General features: G+C 41.0%; 2 protein-coding genes across 5 annotated transcripts in view; one reads left to right on the top strand and one right to left on the bottom strand.

Annotated features, from left to right (window-relative positions):
• galnt14 (UDP-N-acetyl-alpha-D-galactosamine:polypeptide N-acetylgalactosaminyltransferase 14 (GalNAc-T14)) overlaps positions 1-12,739 on the top strand; it is an 80,077-nt gene extending 67,338 nt beyond the window's left edge. Inside the window, exons 8-15 of one of the 3 annotated variants that reach the window (XM_061754352.1) lie at positions 1,068-1,152; positions 1,215-1,318; positions 1,495-1,621; positions 2,164-2,256; positions 2,633-2,719; positions 5,572-5,716; positions 7,542-7,682; positions 11,141-12,739. In XM_061754352.1, the coding sequence (XP_061610336.1) occupies positions 1,068-1,152; positions 1,215-1,318; positions 1,495-1,621; positions 2,164-2,256; positions 2,633-2,719; positions 5,572-5,716; positions 7,542-7,682; positions 11,141-11,299 (941 nt within the window). In that variant the 3' untranslated portion in view covers positions 11,300-12,739. The remainder of the gene's footprint in view (positions 1-1,067; positions 1,153-1,214; positions 1,319-1,494; positions 1,622-2,163; positions 2,257-2,632; positions 2,720-5,571; positions 5,717-7,541; positions 7,683-11,140) is intronic. The other 2 variants (XM_061754353.1, XM_061754354.1) reach the window with 2 other exon arrangements.
• A 1,971-nt stretch (positions 12,740-14,710) lies between these two features.
• LOC133468132 (phospholipase A and acyltransferase 1-like) lies at positions 14,711-18,766 on the bottom strand. 2 transcript variants are annotated; one of them, XM_061753640.1, is made up of 4 exons: positions 18,620-18,766; positions 16,662-16,782; positions 16,081-16,379; positions 14,711-15,212 (listed from the first exon to the last, which is right to left on the bottom strand). In XM_061753640.1, the coding sequence occupies exons 1-4, from the start codon at positions 18,635-18,637 to the stop codon at positions 15,117-15,119; spliced, it is 534 nt and encodes a 177-aa protein (XP_061609624.1). In that variant the 5' UTR covers positions 18,638-18,766; the 3' UTR covers positions 14,711-15,116. The 2 variants fall into 2 exon arrangements, with proteins under 2 accessions (XP_061609624.1, XP_061609623.1); XM_061753639.1 differs by having other exon boundaries at positions 14,711-14,917; positions 18,620-18,762.
• Between the last annotated feature and the right edge of the window lie 50 nt (positions 18,767-18,816).

The following is an 18,816-nucleotide window of genomic DNA, read 5'->3' on the forward strand; positions in this document are numbered from 1 at the left end:
TAGAATCAGTGACTCCAGACGTGACCTAGGCCTAATCTCATAGCCCCAAAACCTGAAATTGTTTAAAACCAATGCCGTAATCTTAAAGACTTCAGAACTGGCCTAGGTTTAATATAAAAATATGTAAATCCTGATTTAGACCTAAAATCTGACCTAGATCTAGTTTCATAGACCTAAAAACAGATCCAGGTTTATCCATCCATCCATCCATTTTCAACACCGCTTATCCTGGTTAGTGTCGCGGGACGCTGGAGCCTATCCCAGCTGACTTTGGGCGAAAGGCGGACTACACTCTGAATCTAATCTCAAAAGTCTCGAACCTAACCTTGATATAGAACCTAAGGCCTGACCTAGGACTAATCTCACCGACCTAAAACCTGATCCAGTCTTAATCACCAAAACTTCAGACTTGACCGAGGCATAATCTTGAAGATACAAAACCTAATTTAGGTTTTAGAGCTCAAAGACCTAAAACCTAATGTAGGACTAATCTCACAGACCTATGACCTAGTCTTAATCTCAAAGACTTCAAACCTGACCTATGTCTAACATCAAAAGGTTTTGAATTTGATCCAGGACTAATCCAATAGTCAATAAAAAGTGACCTAGGCTTAATCTCAAAGACTTCTGATTTAGCTCTGAAATCAATAGGTTTCAATTCTGACCCAAGACCTATCCAATAGTCAATAAAAACTGATTTAGGATTCATCTCAAAGACATAAAACCGGATTTAGGTTTAATCATAAAGACTTCAAACCTGACCCAAGCATAATCCCAAAATCTCTAAAACCTGACCTAGGCTTAATCTAGGTTTAATATCAAAACCTTAGCAAGGCTCACTTTCAAAGATACAAATCCTGATCTTGGCCTAATAATAAAGACTTCATACCTGACCTAGGCCTTTCCTCAAAGAACTACGACCTAATATCAAACAGTTCACACCAGACCAAGGACTAATCTTCAAGGTTTAGAACCTTAACATAAAACCTAGGACTAATATAAAAAGACAAATCCCTGACCTAGTCTTAAAATAAAAGACTGGATTCATGTTTTGTTTTCCTCATCAGGTTTTGATTGGAGTCTTCATTTTAAGTGGGAGGGACTATCTCCTGAGGAGAGGGATCGCCGCACTGATCCCACCCTACCAATCAAGTATGATACACACACAAAGACAAAGTAGCTAGCAGAACGCTGATGTTTGTCTCATGTGACAGGACGCCCATCATCGCCGGCGGCCTCTTTGTGATTGACAGCTTGTGGTTCAAGCACCTGGGCAAGTACGACACGGCCATGGACATCTGGGGCGGGGAGAACTTCGGTGAGTAGTTTCACCACATATGCAAATCAAACAAGCGTGTGTCAGGAATTCAGGAAGCTAACTAGCTAAGATGCTAACAAGGTAAGGCGAGGCGTTCTGGCCCTAAAATAAAATATATGATTTTGTGTGTTTGCGTGTGTGTGTGCGTGTGTGTGTGTGTGTGTGTGTGGTTGCAGAGATCTCCTTCCGGGTGTGGCAGTGCGGAGGAAGCTTGGAGATCATTCCGTGCAGCCGCGTGGGTCACGTGTTCCGGAAGAAACATCCGTACGTCTTCCCGGAGGGCAACACCAACACGTACATCAAGTACGGAAACAAACACGTGTATAGCATAAAGGTTATTAGTATACAGTCTCTCGCTTGTGGGAGTCCGTTAACAGGAAGTGCATCCATCATATGACGCCGCTGCATCCTTGCGGAGATTCCATGGAAAATTCCGTTGGATATCCTGCTTATTGGCTCAATAAATATCGTAAAAAGTCAGAAATGAGCACCACTTCCAAAAAGAACAAAGTAACCGATGTGAAGGACATCCCCATGGCAACAGTGGGAATTCTAGCCCGTCTTTTGTGGGGTGGCCAGACTTACTTACGAGTCCAGTCACATCTCGGGGAACTTGACAGGGGGCGGCGAGCCCAGTGTTAGGGGGGCACTGACCCCCACACCCCCTTGAATCGCCACATAAAATGTGCATCTGCAGATTAGTACACTGCACGTTATCTGTTTCAGAGTGGATTGAATATATAAACATATAAACATACACGAATGGGAATGTGACCTAAAGTGTGTGTGTGTGTGTGTGTGTGTGTGTGTGTGTGTGTGTGTGCGTGTGTGTGTGTGTGTGTTAGGAACACACGGCGCACCGCCGAGGTTTGGATGGACGACTTCCGCCTCTTTTACTACTCAGCTCGGCCGGCAGCTCGAGGAAAATCATACGGAGAGTAAGAACATTCACTCTCTCTCGCTCTCACACACACGCACAACAACACACACTCATACACATTCGCACACACACACTCACATTTGTTCTCACACACACTCACTCTTACGCCACACTCAAACAAACTCTCACTAACAAATACACACACACACACACAAACGCACACGCATGCTCCTTTCAGATCTCATGCACACTCACACTTAGACGCACACACACACTTCTTCCAGAGTCCTCCAGCAGCTTCTTTTGTGTTTGCATCAGAGCAGAGCAAGCAGACAAAAGCAAACGTGTTGGCCGTGTTTAAATGTCAGTGTTTATCAGTTAGATGCCGCGCCGGTCGCCACCTTGTTTGCCGCTCACGGGACTGTTTTGGTCAGCAGCATACGAGGACGCGTGGAGCTCAGACGCAAGCTCAAGTGCAAGCCCTTCAAGTGGTACCTGGACCACGTCTACCCGCAACTCAAGTCAGTCTGTCTCTATTAGGGCCCGACCGATTAATCGGCCGATATTAGCCCGTTTCGAATTGCTAATGTGTTAAAAAATAAAATGGGATTTGCAAAAATCCACAACAAATTGTTTATTTTTGCTGGTTTTTTTTTTTGGTTTGTTTGTTTGTTTGTTTTTTAACGCATTAAAACAAAGAGTGAATGTGTGTGTACATTCAATACAATACATTCAAACAAACAGAAAAATCGGCACATTTGTACAGAATTTTTCCTCTCGGTTGTAAAGTTAAATACTGTCAATGCTAAAAGACAAAGTACTGTAAAACTGTGAAATTTTCTGCCTACAATTCAAATCGTTCTAATTGTAAGCATTAAGGTACCCCAAAAAATGTTTTCCATTATATATTTTTTTAATTAATCACCCAATAAATCGTTTATTGTAATTTTACTCTGCCAAATATTGGCACCAGCCTCAAAGAATCTGTTAGGCCCTATTCTCTGTTTGTCTGTCTGTCTGTTTGTTTCTGTTTCTAATTCTTTAGTCCAAACTCTACATTTTCATTTCTTCACTTTTAACAAATGCTGATGATTTTTTTGCGTGTGTGTACGTAAGATTTTGACTGATCTTCTATTGTATTCTGTAACAATGTGAGCACTGACCTACAAAAAGAAAGAGTAAACCCTCTTCTTTCCCCATAAAAAATAATTCTCTCCATTCTTTAGTAATCAGCAGTAGACCATGGGGTGGTTTTACCAAAAACACCGGCTTCTGCCCAATAAGCTGAGAAAACGAGCTTTTTGTGAAAAGAAACATTTCAAGTCGAACGGTGACTGATGCTTTTGTGACACGTCAAACTATTAAACAACAAAAACAAGACTGAGAAACAGCTTTTGATGTAGAATAAGAATTTATTTACAGATATACAACTGAGAAACGCGCTGTGAGCGAAACTGACTCACCACGTGGCTTGAGTTGAACGTCAGTGGGTTTTTTTACATAGCGGTCTGTAAACATTCATTTTTTTTTCATTCTTTTTTTTTTTCTCGCCAATGCGACACACACTTTCTTCTACCTACCGCGACACATACTTTGTTTATACCATACAGATACATGGTCTGTTGGAGAGTGAGCTGCCTAAACTTATCTGACTTCCAACGTGTTGGCATTTCGCTCCCTGATAATCGATGCGACAAGCCGAGATTCACCGGCTAATCTTTTGTCTTCAACTCAAAAGCTGTGCTGATCTCAACTCCAAAGTGACGCAACGCCGCCATCTGCTGGCATGTGTTCATTACAGTTATTTAGAACCTTGAATTTCACAGACAAGCTGGGGAGACCCTTGACAAATACATTCGTCGATGGCACTAAACAGTTGGTTTCCAGTGGATGGATAGAAAAGTCCACGGCAGTCAATGAGTTACAGACTTCCAAGCCCCCCCCCCCCCCCCCCCCACACACACACACACACACACACACACACACGGTGTATGGTGTTAATCGCCTGAATGGAATTAAGAGTGTGATTCTCGGGGGAGCGTCCCCCTCCAAACGAGGAATAACCTTTGAGGTGTTATTAAGTGGAGGCGAGATAGCAGATTGAATTAACGCCTTCTGGTTGATCACAGGAGAAAGTTTGTCACGTAATAAACGCTGGAGTCCGCTTGCGTCGTTTTTTGAACACTAGATCTTGATGGACCTGATTGGCTTCTGCGGCTTTTTCTCGTCTTCATTAAAATTACAAAAAGTTGGCCTGCCACACAAGAAAAAGTACTTAATTTGATCATGTGCATCGGTTGCACTAATTTGCATAATACCACCCCCACACAGAGTTTTTCACCTATGACTTGGAATCTAGACTAAGAGAAGTTCCAGAGTCAGTCCTGATTTTAGCTTCATGGTTTTAAAAATGTTAGTGCAAGATTCATAGTAACCACTCCAACACAGAGTACATCTGCCCATGACATTGCAGCTTGGCTGGACAAAGATTCAGAGCCACTTTCAAGCGCTAGTCGGACTGCACTGTGCAAAGCACTATCATGTCAAAGCCAAAAGGTAAGCAGAGCTGTACTGAGTTTTGTTGGAGTTGTCCACATGGTTGGGCGGGGTGTTTGTATTTGTATCTGGCAAAATGTCTGCTGCATGCACCAAATGCACGGATCAGCCAAGTGTATGAAGCACTACCTCCACCAATGGAAATGCTTTATTGTCTTTAGCAGGCATTTGCTCTTCCTTCCTACACTACGGGATCAACTTCCACTAATAGAACCCGCTCGCCTAGTTACAACTGATCAAAGGGTCGGTGGTTCCAGTCGCGCCGCATATTGTCTGCTATCAAAGTGTCCTTGGGCAAGACACTGAACCCTAAAATTGCCTTCAAGTTGGCATTGTAAATGAGAACTGGTTAAACAAAGGAAATTATTATTATTAGTATTATTATTACAACACCCTTGTTTCGGCACTGGTTGTCATGGTAATGTAAGCCATATTCTCCATGGGCCCAGCACTATATGAGGTGGACTGTCACAAACATTAAATTAAATGAAACATTTTAAATTTGTAACAAAATGCATAACATCCATATTTATAGTTTAACATTATCAGCAAAGCACAAATAAAAATGACTATTTTGGCTTAGTTTGGATCAAAATGGTGGCGCTGTATGATGTCATCCCCTGAGAAATAAATCATTTAATTTCTTTTAAGACCATAAAAGCATACGCAAAAATTTTATTGACACAAACCAGCACAGACAGTTAAGTTTAGCTCAGACACGCTTCCATTTATGTAACTTGCCCATCCACGCCCGCTGCCATCTTAGACAAATCATTTGTCTAATAATTTAAAAATGTTCATGTTTTTCCTCCATCAGAGTTCCCGACGACTCAGACTGGCAGTCCGGTGTGATCCGACAGAGGCAGAACTGCTTGGAGACTCGCCACGTGGACGGCCAGGAGACGCCCGTCCTCAAGTTGGCGCCGTGCGTGGAAAAGGACGGCGTCCCCGCCCGCAACCAGGTCGACACCACAGGCGGAACACACCAAAAATATGAATCATATTTCTTGTTATAGAACGAATAACTCACTTTTTAATTGCTGGTATATGCTACTGAATATATTTAATACTTTAAATAACGTCAACATCAGTGTCACATTACAACAAAATGGGCATCAATGTAACTCGCACTACTTTTAATTAGCAAAACATATAATAACACAATGCAAATTCTATTTTTTATTTTAGTATTATTAATTTAAAACAAGAAAAGGAACTAATTCAGGCCACTAGAATAAGTTTTATCCTTTTTTTTTTTTTACATCTAGATTTTCAAATACACTATGTTTAACATGTTTTAACATATTTACTATTTTATTATTCTGAAAAGAAAAAGAAACATAAGGAAAGCAAGTTTATTTTTCAAAACATACTTTATATATTGTATGTAACACAATACAAGTTCGAGTTTTTAATTTGAATTTTTGAAAATTATTTCATAAAGAGAAAAGGAAAAACCTAAGGCCGGAAGAATCACTTGAATCCTCTTTGTTTGTTTATTATTCCACATTTTCAAATGGGTCAATTTGACTCGCAACATAACAGGAGCGTTAAAAAAACATGTCCTTTTTTTTTTTTTTTTTTTTTTTTTTTTTTGATCATTAACAGCTCCAAAATCATTCAGCTGCTATGCTCTGGTAGCGAAGCGGCAACACTGCCAAGGAGCATTTCTGCAACATTTCTGCAAATTAAATAAAAATGAACACAATCTAGTCTGCTTCCATCCAAAATATTGCACAAATATGAACAAACACCTGTAAATATATGCTTTTCGCTCAGTTAAACCAAAATTACATTTTATAGCTCAGCCATCAGAGTAAATGTGTGATTATTGTATAATCGAGGTTGTGACTGTATGTCATCGTTACGTCGCCATTAAGGTGATGAAGATGAATGGAAGTGAAGTTGATGAATGGGTTTACGGTCAAATGAAGGCCTCATGTCTGACAGCATGCTAATTATTTAACGATAGAGTCATCTGTGTGCGTGCGCGCGTGTGGTTCACTGGCATTTGCACACATACACACGCATACAAGCCAGGTGCAGTGTCTTCAGTGACCTCGTTAGAGCATCTCTAATGAGCGCATGTTTGGCTTTTTCATCAATGCTCCCTCCCAGGGAGAGCTACGTATTATAAAAGAGGACTTGGAAAATAAAGGGGTTGAAAGGAACACAAAGGGGGAAAGAAAAGAAAGAAGAGAGAAAATGGAGGGAAAAGAAAGCTGAAAAAGGTGGAGAAGGAACAAAAGGGAAAAAGAAAAAAACAAAAGGTGAGATGAAAACAGGGAAAAGAAAAAAGTAAAAAGAGAGGATAAAATGGAACAAGAATGAAAAAAGGAAGAAAATAGAGAAAATGCGGGGAAAGGGAACAGAGGGAAAAAGTACAAAAGAAAGAAAATGAAAGAAAAAATGGGCAAAAAGGATGACAAAGGCAACAAAGAAAAGGAAGAAAATGGGGAAAAGAAGAAAAAAGGGACAGAAACTCCCTCCTGATTGGTCTCCCCCACGAGTCACTACAAGAACTGCAGCTTCTCCAGAACTCAAAAACAAAAAGATGGAGAAAAGTAGAAAAAGTAATAACTACATAAATGCTTTCACATTTTCAAACATTAATATGGATAACCTCTCAAATTCTTTGTTATTTTTTTTAATTTTTATGAACTTCGTAGCCATACCTTTCAGACAGCAAATCTAGGTGTCCTTAGAGATGCCTGACCACAACTGTCCCTATTGAATGAACATTCTTGCAAGTGTAAAAAGAAGTCTGGAACGACTTTGTTTGTGCAGGAGTGGCTCTACACTGCAGGCCAGCAGATCCGACAGCAACACGACGCCAACAACAACGACAACAAATGTGTGTCCGTTACCACGACGTTCCCGGCGTCGCAGATTCTGCTGCTGACCTGTGACATGGACGACGCAAACCAGGTAAACACCCACCCACACACACACACAGCCAACTGTACACTCTCATTCACCGACTCCCACATCACTCACCAGGCCACGCCCCGCCTTTTAAAGCTACACACATCCAAAGTCACAAATCCTACAGTGTAACGTGAACATGGTGACCCGAAACGGAGAAAAATAATACCAACATTTCACATACATATTTTGCATTAGCATTATGTATAAAGTTTTCAAATAAGTAAGAATAATAAAATAAATATACTTGGCTGATTTTCGGCTGTCACGGGGGGTTTTACTCTCTATCTTTTCTCTCTCTCGCTTTCTCTCTCTCTCTCTCACACACACACACACACACACTTGTCATGACCTGACCAGTGGGCACCTTGACGACGTCCCAGAAGCCTCTGCAGCGGAAACCAATCTGACAAGTCATAAATCACCTGAGAGAGAGAGAGTGAGGGGCGGGGGGTTTATGAGAGTGGGAGGCAGGGTACAAGGGAACAAGCATGAAGGAGGAGGCAGCGAAAAGTCGTCTTGTCCCATCTCAGCAACTGTTCAGTGTGTGTGTGTCATCTCACATCTTAATCAATGTGAGCATTTCACATTTCACATTTCACTTGTATGTGTGTGAAGAGTGTTTTAGTTGTGAATGTGAGATGATTTAACAGTATGTGAGAGCGTTGGGCTTGTTTGTGTGAAATTGTATCACTTGTGAATGTGAGAGCATTTCACTTGTGAGATTGTTTTACTTGGGTTTGTTTGTGTGAAAGCATTTCAGTGGCGTGTGAGAGCGTTTGAGCAGAGCATAAGTGTTTCACCTGTTTGCATAAGAGCATTTCACTTGTTACTGTGAGAGTGAGTATGAGAGCATTAGACTTTTGAATGTGAGAGCATTTCACTTGTAGCGTGAGAGCATTTACTTATGAATGGGAGAATTTTTTTTCAGTATGTTACTGGGAGAGTGTTACACTTGTGAATGTGAGAGCATTTCATTATTTTGTGTCAGCACTTTATTAGTGCATGAGAGCATTTCACTCAGTGTGAGAATGTTTCACTTGATCATGAGTGGTTTTACTCACGTATGTGTGTAAGAGCATTCGAGTAGTGTGTGAAAGCATTTCAGTCGTGAATGTGAGAGCATTTCAGTAGTGTGGGTAAATAAGAGAAATTTCAGTCATGTGTGAGAGCGTTTGGCTTGTTTTGTGTGAGTTTATGCTTGTGTGTGTAAGAGCATTTCAGTGGTGTGTTGGAGTGTTCCAATTGTTTGTGTAAGAGTGTTGCACTATTTGTGAGAATGTTTCACTTGTCACGCGAGTGTGGCTTTACTCTCGTCTGTGTGTTCGAGCTTTCCTGTAGGGTGTGAAAGCATTTCAGTCGACTATATGAGAGCGTTCCAGTCGTTTGTAAGTGGAAAGAAATTCTGAAGTTTGCATGAGAGCATTTTAGTCGTGTGCATGTAGTAAACAAATTTCAGTTTGTGTGTGTGCGGGGTAACAAGGCGCACACAATGTAAAGCTCCACTCTGGCAGGCGTGCGCTGCAGTTCACACGTGGTCGCACACTCACGCTCTGATTCGGTTGCGCTGCGTTTTATTTTATCTGCACACGCACTCTCACATATATATATATGTTCACTTTCCTGTTTTGTCGTGTTTGTTCACCTCGTTATCGGGCTGGCCAATTAATTGATTTGATCAATTAATGAGTTTATTTGTCAGGACTTCTTTCTTTTTTGTTTAGGCCTCCATTGTAGCTTCGCTGTTGTGCACGCCTTCCACTAACATGGGTGCAAACAGGGTGGAGCTAGTTTACAAAAGCACAACCAGTGTTGACAATTTAGCCACTTTTCCGATGCTGAGTTTAAAAAAAAAAAAAGTAATTTGACATGACTTTAATACCTACTAAGAAACACACATCAGGAAAATGGTTTTCATTGTTTGGTGCATGGCAAGAAAAGAGCCCGCTGGAAGCCATTGCGAGACCAAAACTGGATAATCATGTCTGATTTTATCCGCTGCGTTGTTTTTCCAGCTTTGACTAATGCACACGCACGTATATAAAATATCTACACACAAACACATTCAATGGGACTCCTAATGAATTTGGCTCCAGCGAGTGTTCACATGTGGAAATCACAAGTAATTCTAATAACTTTAAATTGTCTTAAAAATAAAACGTCAATTACAGTAGTACTACTACTTGCAAAAGTGTATATTCCATTAGTAAAGTATCTGACAAAATTTAAACATTGATGTAAACAAAAGAAAAATGAAAATATATAGCTACAGTAATGTGAAAAATATATATATAGATAGAAGTGTGATCATTTAAAGCAGGTGTGTCAAACTCATTTTTGTTGCAGGCCACATTGTAGTCACGGTTTCCCTCAGAGGGCCGTTGACTGTGAAACCATATAAATGTTTAGTCACCTCATAATGCTATTACATACACACAACAAATTGATGGATACCTAGTTTTGAAATCAGAAGTCAAGGGTAATAGTTTGTTCAAATTAGTTACTGTAAACAGAAAATGCTTGCAATAGCTGAACAATACTATTTATTAAATGTGAGAATTTGAGCAAGAATCAAATCCCAAAGTTGACACAGATGATATGCTTTCACGGGCCACATAAAATGAGTTGGTGGGCCAGATTTGGCCCCCGGGCCTTGAGTTTGACCACTGTGATTTAAAGGAATCTGCTTTTCTTAAATGAATGACAACAATGATGATTAAGATGGTAAAAAGCGTGATTAAATATAACTAATTGTAAAAACAAATGCATAAAATCATTTCTTTGCTTCAAGTTCTTACAAATGTAACAGCTGTACACGAAAGATGGGTAATAAGTGAATAGCAAACTATTATTAGTTAGATGGATAGAGTGGATATAAATTTTAACAAGGGTGTGTAGATCTTTGTATATCCACTGTGGATGGATGGATAAGTCGGTGTGAGGGTAAGTAGGTAGAAACATTGTTTCCTTGAGGAAAATTCCAGAATTAGTATTATATAAAGATATAAATTAGGGCTCGACCGATTAATCAGCCGATATTAGCCCTTTTCAAATCTTTTTTAAACACACATTAGCACATTTAAACATAAGACAAAGATAAGTACACAACTAATTTGTTCTGCCTGTAATTCATATCTTTGTTCAGGAACCAAAAACAATAATTGTATTTATATTTATTTTTTTTATTAATTGTCCGATTAATCGATTATCAGAATTTTACTCTGCCACATATCTGAATCGGCATCTGCCTCAAATAATCCATATCGGTTGGGCCCTAATATAAATGTGATATAGAGATATAAAAGCTTTCAAATGTAAATCGAGGTCTGCTCATTTCAAGTATTTTTAGAATCATCTCGATCAGTTGTAATTCATCACAAGTTGTATGTGGCCCACGTAAGCTTACTTCTTGTAATACAGGAAGTCTCTTTGAACCCGTATATTTCGTGTTGCCCCCTCAGCGCTGGCAGAAGTCGGGCACCCACCTGGAGCACGCGCCGTCTCGCTTCTGCCTAGATTCGGCCATGGCGCTGGACGGGCTGGACTCGTCTCGCATGCTGGTGATCAGCCCGTGCGAGCTGGGCGCCTCCACGCAGCGGTGGGACGTCCCCTTCTCCTGACCCGCCCCAAACTCGCCCGCCGGAACGAGATCTGGCTCCCCTCGCATAAAACGTGCGCCGGTCCGTTTGCTCCAAAGCCTCAAGACTTGACTGCTGTGGGAACTGGGCTTTCACTTGGATAGTGCAGGGGCTCTCAAACTGGGGGTTCGTGAACTCGGATCGGAATTGTTTTTTGAAACATTCTGACGCAATTACCCCCCAAAATTAGGAAAATACGTCAGATTGAAAATGAACGGGATACCAGCGACCACATGAGTTTTATCAAGCTGCGCAAATTTGGCTTTCAGACGTGCAAGAGTCAGCAGGCCCGTTCAAAATTCCCCCGGGAATTTTCTAGTTCACGTCTTATCATTTAAAAAAAAAAAAATAAATCTATCTTTGATCTATATATGGGCACTGGCACGCCAATAAGACATACTAACCTCTGCTTTAGGCCAATTAAACGCTCTCATATGATGGTGACCTATCGTCACATCTGACAAATCTGACATCCTTACATCAATTAAGTTTTTTTCATAGAACAAAAGCTGTATTATTACAGGAATAAGGTCCTATTTTTTCTGAAAATGTACGACCACTCTATCACCTGTGAGCCATGACTGCTTTGTGGACAAAAGACACCAAGTGCACCTTAAAACTCTTCTGTTGTTTATTTATTGTTTGGCTACACCCAACAGACACAACATTAAGTGCACATCCATCCATCCATTTTCTGACGTGCTTATCCCCCGGGATCAATACAAGGCAAAAAAAACAACAACAACAATTTGTGTTGCAGATGTACCTAAAGTTGTGTCTAGTGTATTAGTGTATTGTTTGCACAAAGCACACGTCAGCTTGTTGTTGTCTATTAACGTGCACTTCTCAGCATAACACACACTTGAAATTTCAAGCAAGTATGTTTGGTTTTCATTGGCGCCATCTTGTGGTACCAAAGCTTGATAGCGACTTACTTGATTGGTGTGTAGTGGGCCATACCCAAACCGCACACGCACACAACTACACTTAATAGGGCTAGGCGATATGCTCTTAAAATAAAAAATACAATTTAAAAACAATTCTCAAAAATTAGACTTAATTAATTTTTATTTATTTTGTCACCAAAGGTTTACCATAGATCCCTTCCAAAGATGGGGCCAGTGTACACACGCTCTTGTTGGCAGATTGGGTAACGTGTGCGTATTGGGTAAGCACGAGCAGGCTTGTGTAGAACATGCATATCATCGTGGACTGTGAGAGAAGATTGCACATGAAGTGAGGTGATGAACCCTTCTTGTGTGTCGTCGCTGTGCATGTTTTGTCTCTCACACAATCTTTGTACTTTGATGAACTGTATTACAATATTTTACCGTGTTAACAGAAGCTGAGCGACAGGAAGTGTGCTCTTCTGTTTGTTTGACGGCTTATTTTCATCTTAATAAAGTTTTTATAATGACCGAGTCCATGTTTGTGGAATACATTTTTCAAGGTATGCGTGAGCACTTTATTGCAACCTCTGCCAAGGCCATACATTCTGCAACATTTCCCTCTGATGCGTTCCACTCCAGTACTGTAGGTGGCGGTACTGCACATTAGGTGGGGGCCAATGACGCATCGCTTGGGTCCCTGCCCCCAATGGACTGGTCGTCAGTCAATGTCGATTAAATACGCTACCAAACTGTCTCTATTTGTATCCTTGGGTTATGTTGACAAAAGCGTGCCACAAACGTTAATTGTTTTCCGTTGTCGAAAAAAAATCTCATTTCTTTCACTCTGTCAGATCAAGAATCCTATTGATTTTTTTCGGTGTAGCGAAATCACCTATTTGCAGATTTTTGGGGAACCTATTACCTGTTTGTAAAAAAAAAAAAAAAATTAAATGTCACCTTGTCACTGTTACTGTGCTCAGGCCAAAGCAATCAAAAGTATTACTTTGGCGCCATCTTGTGGTATCGTGGTGCAAAACAAAAACAAGTAAATTGAGGAGTATCAATTAGACAAGTCGTCCATCTATAGGCAAATATAAACCATTTTAAGGGGGGGACATCTATTTACTTTTCCCCCCCTTCTTTATTACTATTATTTTTCTTTATTTATTATTAGACATTACTGTGTACAACGAAAATAGGAGGAAGACGATGCGGGTGACATGCCCCAACCTACCAACCAGCTCGTCAGTCTGACATTTTGTGTTCAAGCAGGTTGGACTGCATTACAAGCTTCTAACAACACATTAAGTCGCAGCATCAAACATTAAAGATAAAAAAGTCTCCACGCCGCTGTTCAAATGCCAGGTTTTCCTCAAATGGAAAAATGAGACCAAGATAAATTCCTTCAAAACTTTTTCCACCATTAATGTGACCTATAACCTTTACAACTCAATGGGGGGGGGGAATTCGAAAAGAGGAAGTCAAAATAAACAAGTGAGATAATGTGGTACCTGCCAGTGAAGCACTGGTGACAGCATCATGTACGCCTTAGTCAAGGTGGAGGGACTTATGAACAGTTCCAGGAGCAGTTAATAATAATTCATTTTATTTATAGGCACCTTTCAAGCCACTCAAGGTCACCATACAAACATAGTTAAAAGAAATCAAGCAATAACAATAAAAAGAACAAAGCTTAAAACATCAATTAAAATGGCAAATGATATGGGAAATGTTAGAATCGGCAGTGCGGAATTTGTGGCATGAGTTTGGATTTGAAGAGGGTTAATAAGTTTGTGTTTCAGGTGGTAGTGGATGCCAAAGACGGGGGGCAGAGCGGCTGAAGGGACGATGAGGTGGATGGAGGACAAAGATCTGAGAGAGCGGGAGTGTATGGCAACGTGAAAGAGGTCAGCAAGATATGGCGGGGCGAGGTTATTGATGGCCTTCAAGGTGCAGATCAGTATTTGCTGATGCTGTATTGGACAAGAAGCCAGTGGAGTCGTTGCCGGGATGGAGTGATGTGGTAAGTGGAGGGGGTCCTCATGATAATACGGGAAACAGAGTTCTGGAGAAGAGTGGTGAGAGTTGCAATAATCCATTGTTTTTATGGATTAGGGGTTGCGTAGTATTGGCTTGAGTTCAACAGTCTTTGTCGTGGTTTAAATGATGATTATACGTGTCCTTGTGTATAGCGAGTCCGGTTTTCTTGACGAGGCTTTTAAATTGACGACCTCTGGATCTTAATTGTTGCAGTGGAGGGGTGAAACAGGGTCCAGTCGTGGTGAAGGCTACACATCTGTTTTTAAATGGAGCAAGTGTGTTGAGGAGGTAATGGAGATTATTATTGTAGTGAGTAACCAGTTCATCGGGGATGGAGAGGACGACCGTGCTGGGGAGGCTGTTGATAAGAGTGAAGAGAGTGTCTGGGATGTAACTGTTAGTGATGGCACAAAAATTTCAGGCTTCTGCTAGAAAGCAAAAAAACAAAAAGTCAAGAAAAGCCTACTAGAACATCTGCGCTTTATTTGAGGTTAATCAGAGGCACTTTAAACAATGGCAGAAGTTTGCAGACTCCAAAGGCTGCTGGTTACTTTAACATATGCACAGTGTCCACTTTATTAGGTGCACACTCCACTGACACACACACACAAAATACAAGAACCTCTGCCAAGGCCAAACAAGCCTAAACGTCACGTGTTCCACTCCAGTCCTGTAGGGGGCAGTAAAAAAAAAAAACAGAAGCACATGAGAGCACAGCCAGCTTTATTTCACTACAGCTTCATCTGCTGGATCTGGTGGTCACTGCCCCACCATTTGCTTCACAAATTAAAAAGAAAAAAAAACAAAGTCAGCAGATTTATTATTATTATAACTGTAGACAAGTTTATACGAGTTTAGAGTGTGTGTGACTAGGAAGGGTCTTTGTTGGTCGCTTTTGAGACAACTATGTCCTGGAAGGTTTTGGTGGCTGACATGGTCTCCTTGTTTTTGGGCTTGGTCGGAATCTGGAAAGTTGAGGGATGGCATGTCAGAGTTCATAAATAATATAATGTATTCATTTATTGTTTTTTAGCCATCAAAATGGGCTCTTTGCACATCATCATCCCCATTGCCAGAAATACGGCTCGGTCTTTTCAAGTTGTGAAAAATGGCTACATGAGAATGGGTGCTAGCTCCTGCTAGCTGCGATTGTATTGTAGTGTGTTTTTACTTTGGAATGATTGTAATCGCAAAAAGCAATTGTGTCAATCCTTAATATAATTTTTCGCTTTTGCATTGTAATGTGTAGGCAATGTTAGCTTAGCATCTTGTATAGTTTACTAGCCATTAAGTAATGTCAATACTAACGTTATGCTACTAACTAGGGGTTAAACGACTTTTTTGTAGTTGACGCTACGGTGATGACAGTTGAGTCGACGTTGACTCATTGATGACGTCATGTGCCTCCAAACACACGATCTCAAGCTACATCTGTCATTACGCAGTAGCAAAGTCGACGTCAAGTCGCTTCAACGTGAGGCCTGGTAGCTAGTTTCCATGACACTAGCCAGCATAACAAGCTATGCTAACAAGGCTCGCTCCTGGTTCCTATGTTTGTATTGTTAAATGATTGCATTACAGAGATATCAGTGTTGATCCTGAATATTGTTTTTCACGTTTGTGTTGTGATGTTTATGCTATGTAAGCGTAGCATCTTGTATTTACCATCAAGTAAAGGCTTGCTGTTGTTAGCTCATTAACAGAAATGCTACTAACATGAGGCATCATACTTACTAGTATTTTAAGTGCTAGCATGATTTTGTTATGTATGCTTTGTGATGTGTCTGCTATGTTAGCTTAGCTTAGCGAAAGGCGACCCGGTGAGCAGGCTACCTGGTTGCAGACAGCTTTCCCGTATCGCACGAATGTGGCGAAGTGTTCGCAGTTGAGCGAGAAGAGATTGTAGGTGAGCTCCTCGTCCTCCAGAGCGTCGCGCCGCCGCCTCATCTCCTCGGGTGAGGATGGCGTGAAAGCGTGCCGGTTGTTGCTAACCAGAATGTGGACGCCGCTGGGAACTGTGACCTCGCCCAGCGGCACCCGGCGGATGCGGGTGGCGCCCAGCAACAGGTCGCCGCAGAGCGGGAACATGGACTGGATGGAAGTGCGGACGTGGTTCATCATCTGGCCCTCATCTGCACAACACACAGGAGGTTTACAAACGTCTTTAAGAGATTCAAATGAAAATGTAACTCGAAACACTTGTAGATAACGCCGTTGCATCGCTTTGGATTCGACATCAGCACAGATTTTAGGTAGAAGATAAAGATTAGGTGGTGTATCTCGGCATGTTGCGTCGATTATGATGGAGAGCATAATGCCAACACATTGAAAGTCAGACACGTTTAGGGACTTGACACTCTTGACACTCAGAGTGTGTATAAGAATGCTATTAGCAAAATGCACTTCCCGCTCACCTGCGACAGCAAAGTGGATCACATGACCGTCCTCATCGTACACGCCCCAGTGCGAGTAGCCAATCGGGTACGAGAACTCGATCAGGTCTCCGAATTTGGCCAATGACGCGATCTCCTCGATCTGCGCTCGTGACACATCATTATTATTGTGATGATGATTGGATATTATTAGACATTATTGTGTACAACCAATCGACAAAGAAGGAATCAGATGCGTGTGACACGCCTCGACCAGCCACTTTGTGTTCAAGCAGGTTGTACTGCATTACAACACAGGTGTGTGTGTGTCGGGGGAGGGGGTCAAAACACAGTATGTGCAAGTTGCAAGGAAGTCTCAAGTCTCGATGATGTGTTTTAAGATTACATTTTGTGGGGGGCGGGGGGATAATTGTTCAGTCATGCATGACACCAACCAAGAGAACCGAAATGAAAGGGCTGGTGTTGGATTCAGGAATGTTTATGAACAAATAAATAGCAACAGCATCATATAAACATAACTTGTTTGCCTTTAGGCTTAATAGAAATGTACAGTTAATCATTACTCCAAGTCAAATAACCAAGGTGGAAGGCAAATGGATACATTTATTCAATACAGTTGAACCTCCTTAGGTACACACTACTCTGTCCTAAGTCATTTTTTGCTTACAGTCGCAATATCAATAAAACAGAAATGTGTTTGCTAAAGATGTATTTCTTTATGTCTGTGGAGATTGTCAGTCATTCAGGTAATCAGTGAAAGGCTGAATTGAGGCAACTGGACTCTTCTTGTTTGTTGAATTGGTTGTGTTCTTCTCTTATTTTTCCCAAAACAAAAATGATCAGGCAATTATGCAATGATACTAGATCAGGGATTCTCACAGTGTGGTACAAGTATCACTAGGTGTCCACAGGTTCCCACTAGTGGTATGTACAAGAATCTCGGAATTAAATAAAACTTACATTTAAAACATGATATACATTTAAAAGTATTGGAATGAAGATTGTAGCTAGTTTAAAACATGTTTAAGTTCTGTGCAGTCCATTTATTACTTTTCAAGTACACCCCATATTTAAGTACAGTTCAGTTGTATTTAGGTTTTGAATAAAATACATTTGCAATATTGTCCAGCTCGTGCTTCGATCGTAAAATGAAAAATGTGTCCGGCCTCTTTTAAAAAGTTTGGCGTGTCGTCTTTAGCTTGTCATTTCTGTGCCAGCTCTCCAGGTCTGAGCAATTCACCCAAACCTGTTTCACTCTGGTTGAAACCCGGCATCAACAAACAGACATCGAGATTGCATGTAGTTGTACCTAATTACCTGTTCTGTGTTTTATCATTAATGTTAGTTGTTGTTTGTGTTTTCTTGTAGTGTAATAGTACTTGTGTGTGCGCTACTTATTTGTTGTGTGTACCTTCAGTTAGCGTTCTGTTTCGTGACATCCCCCTTGTTCGTTTAACCGCGCAAGTAGGTGGAAACAGGAATAACGAATTCCTGTTATTCGCAGCTTCAGGAGTTACGCTTAGAAGCAAAATAGAAAAAACAGTGGAGCTTTCTATCATGGCCATTGCTTTACATTTCAATCAATGTTACCTTTTCCATTTTGGGGATAAGCCATATGGAGAATGGCTGGATGGCGTTAATAGTAATTAATAGTATTATTATTATTATTTTAATAACATAAAGCTGAATTTTGTGGCACCCCCTGGAGGCCGTGACTCCTATATTGCCTAATGGGCCCTGTGTAAGAGTATCGAGATATGAGACATATGAAGAAAGTCTGCAGTATTTATGCCAGTTGAGCCTCCTTATTTGTGTATTGTTATTGTTTTTCCCAACAAAGTGGTCTTTGTTTGTTTGTTTGTTTAAGTGCGCTGAAGCACGTGTGTTATTACTTGAAATGGTCACAGTTGAGCGTAAACAATGATCAATCATTATTCATTTAATAATAGCCACATTATAAAAATATTTGTGCTTCTTACCTGCACCTCCAGGTCCATGCTGGACTCCTCTGACGGCTTGACGCTAACTTGTGCGAATGCGAATGTGAAAAGGGTGTGTGTATGTGCGGGGCGTGTGTAAGTGTGCACTTCAGGTTTGGACACTTTGACACATGCACATGGAACTTGAAAGACGACAAGAAGAAGAGAAGAGTTTGAATGCAAAAGCAGAGGTCTCC

The sequence above is a fragment of the Phyllopteryx taeniolatus genome, chromosome 18 (assembly GCF_024500385.1).
Source record: "Phyllopteryx taeniolatus isolate TA_2022b chromosome 18, UOR_Ptae_1.2, whole genome shotgun sequence".
Taxonomy (NCBI): Eukaryota; Metazoa; Chordata; class Actinopteri; order Syngnathiformes; family Syngnathidae; genus Phyllopteryx; species Phyllopteryx taeniolatus.

Coding starts and splice junctions, on each gene's coding strand:
- LOC133468132 (XM_061753640.1), bottom strand. Junction 16,380..16,661: donor GATCCACTTTGCTGTCGCAG/GTGAGCGGGAAG, acceptor TGTGTTGTGCAG/ATGAGGGCCAGATGATGAAC. Junction 15,213..16,080: donor GGAAAGCTGTCTGCAACCAG/GTAGCCTGCTCA, acceptor TCAACTTTCCAG/ATTCCGACCAAGCCCAAAAA.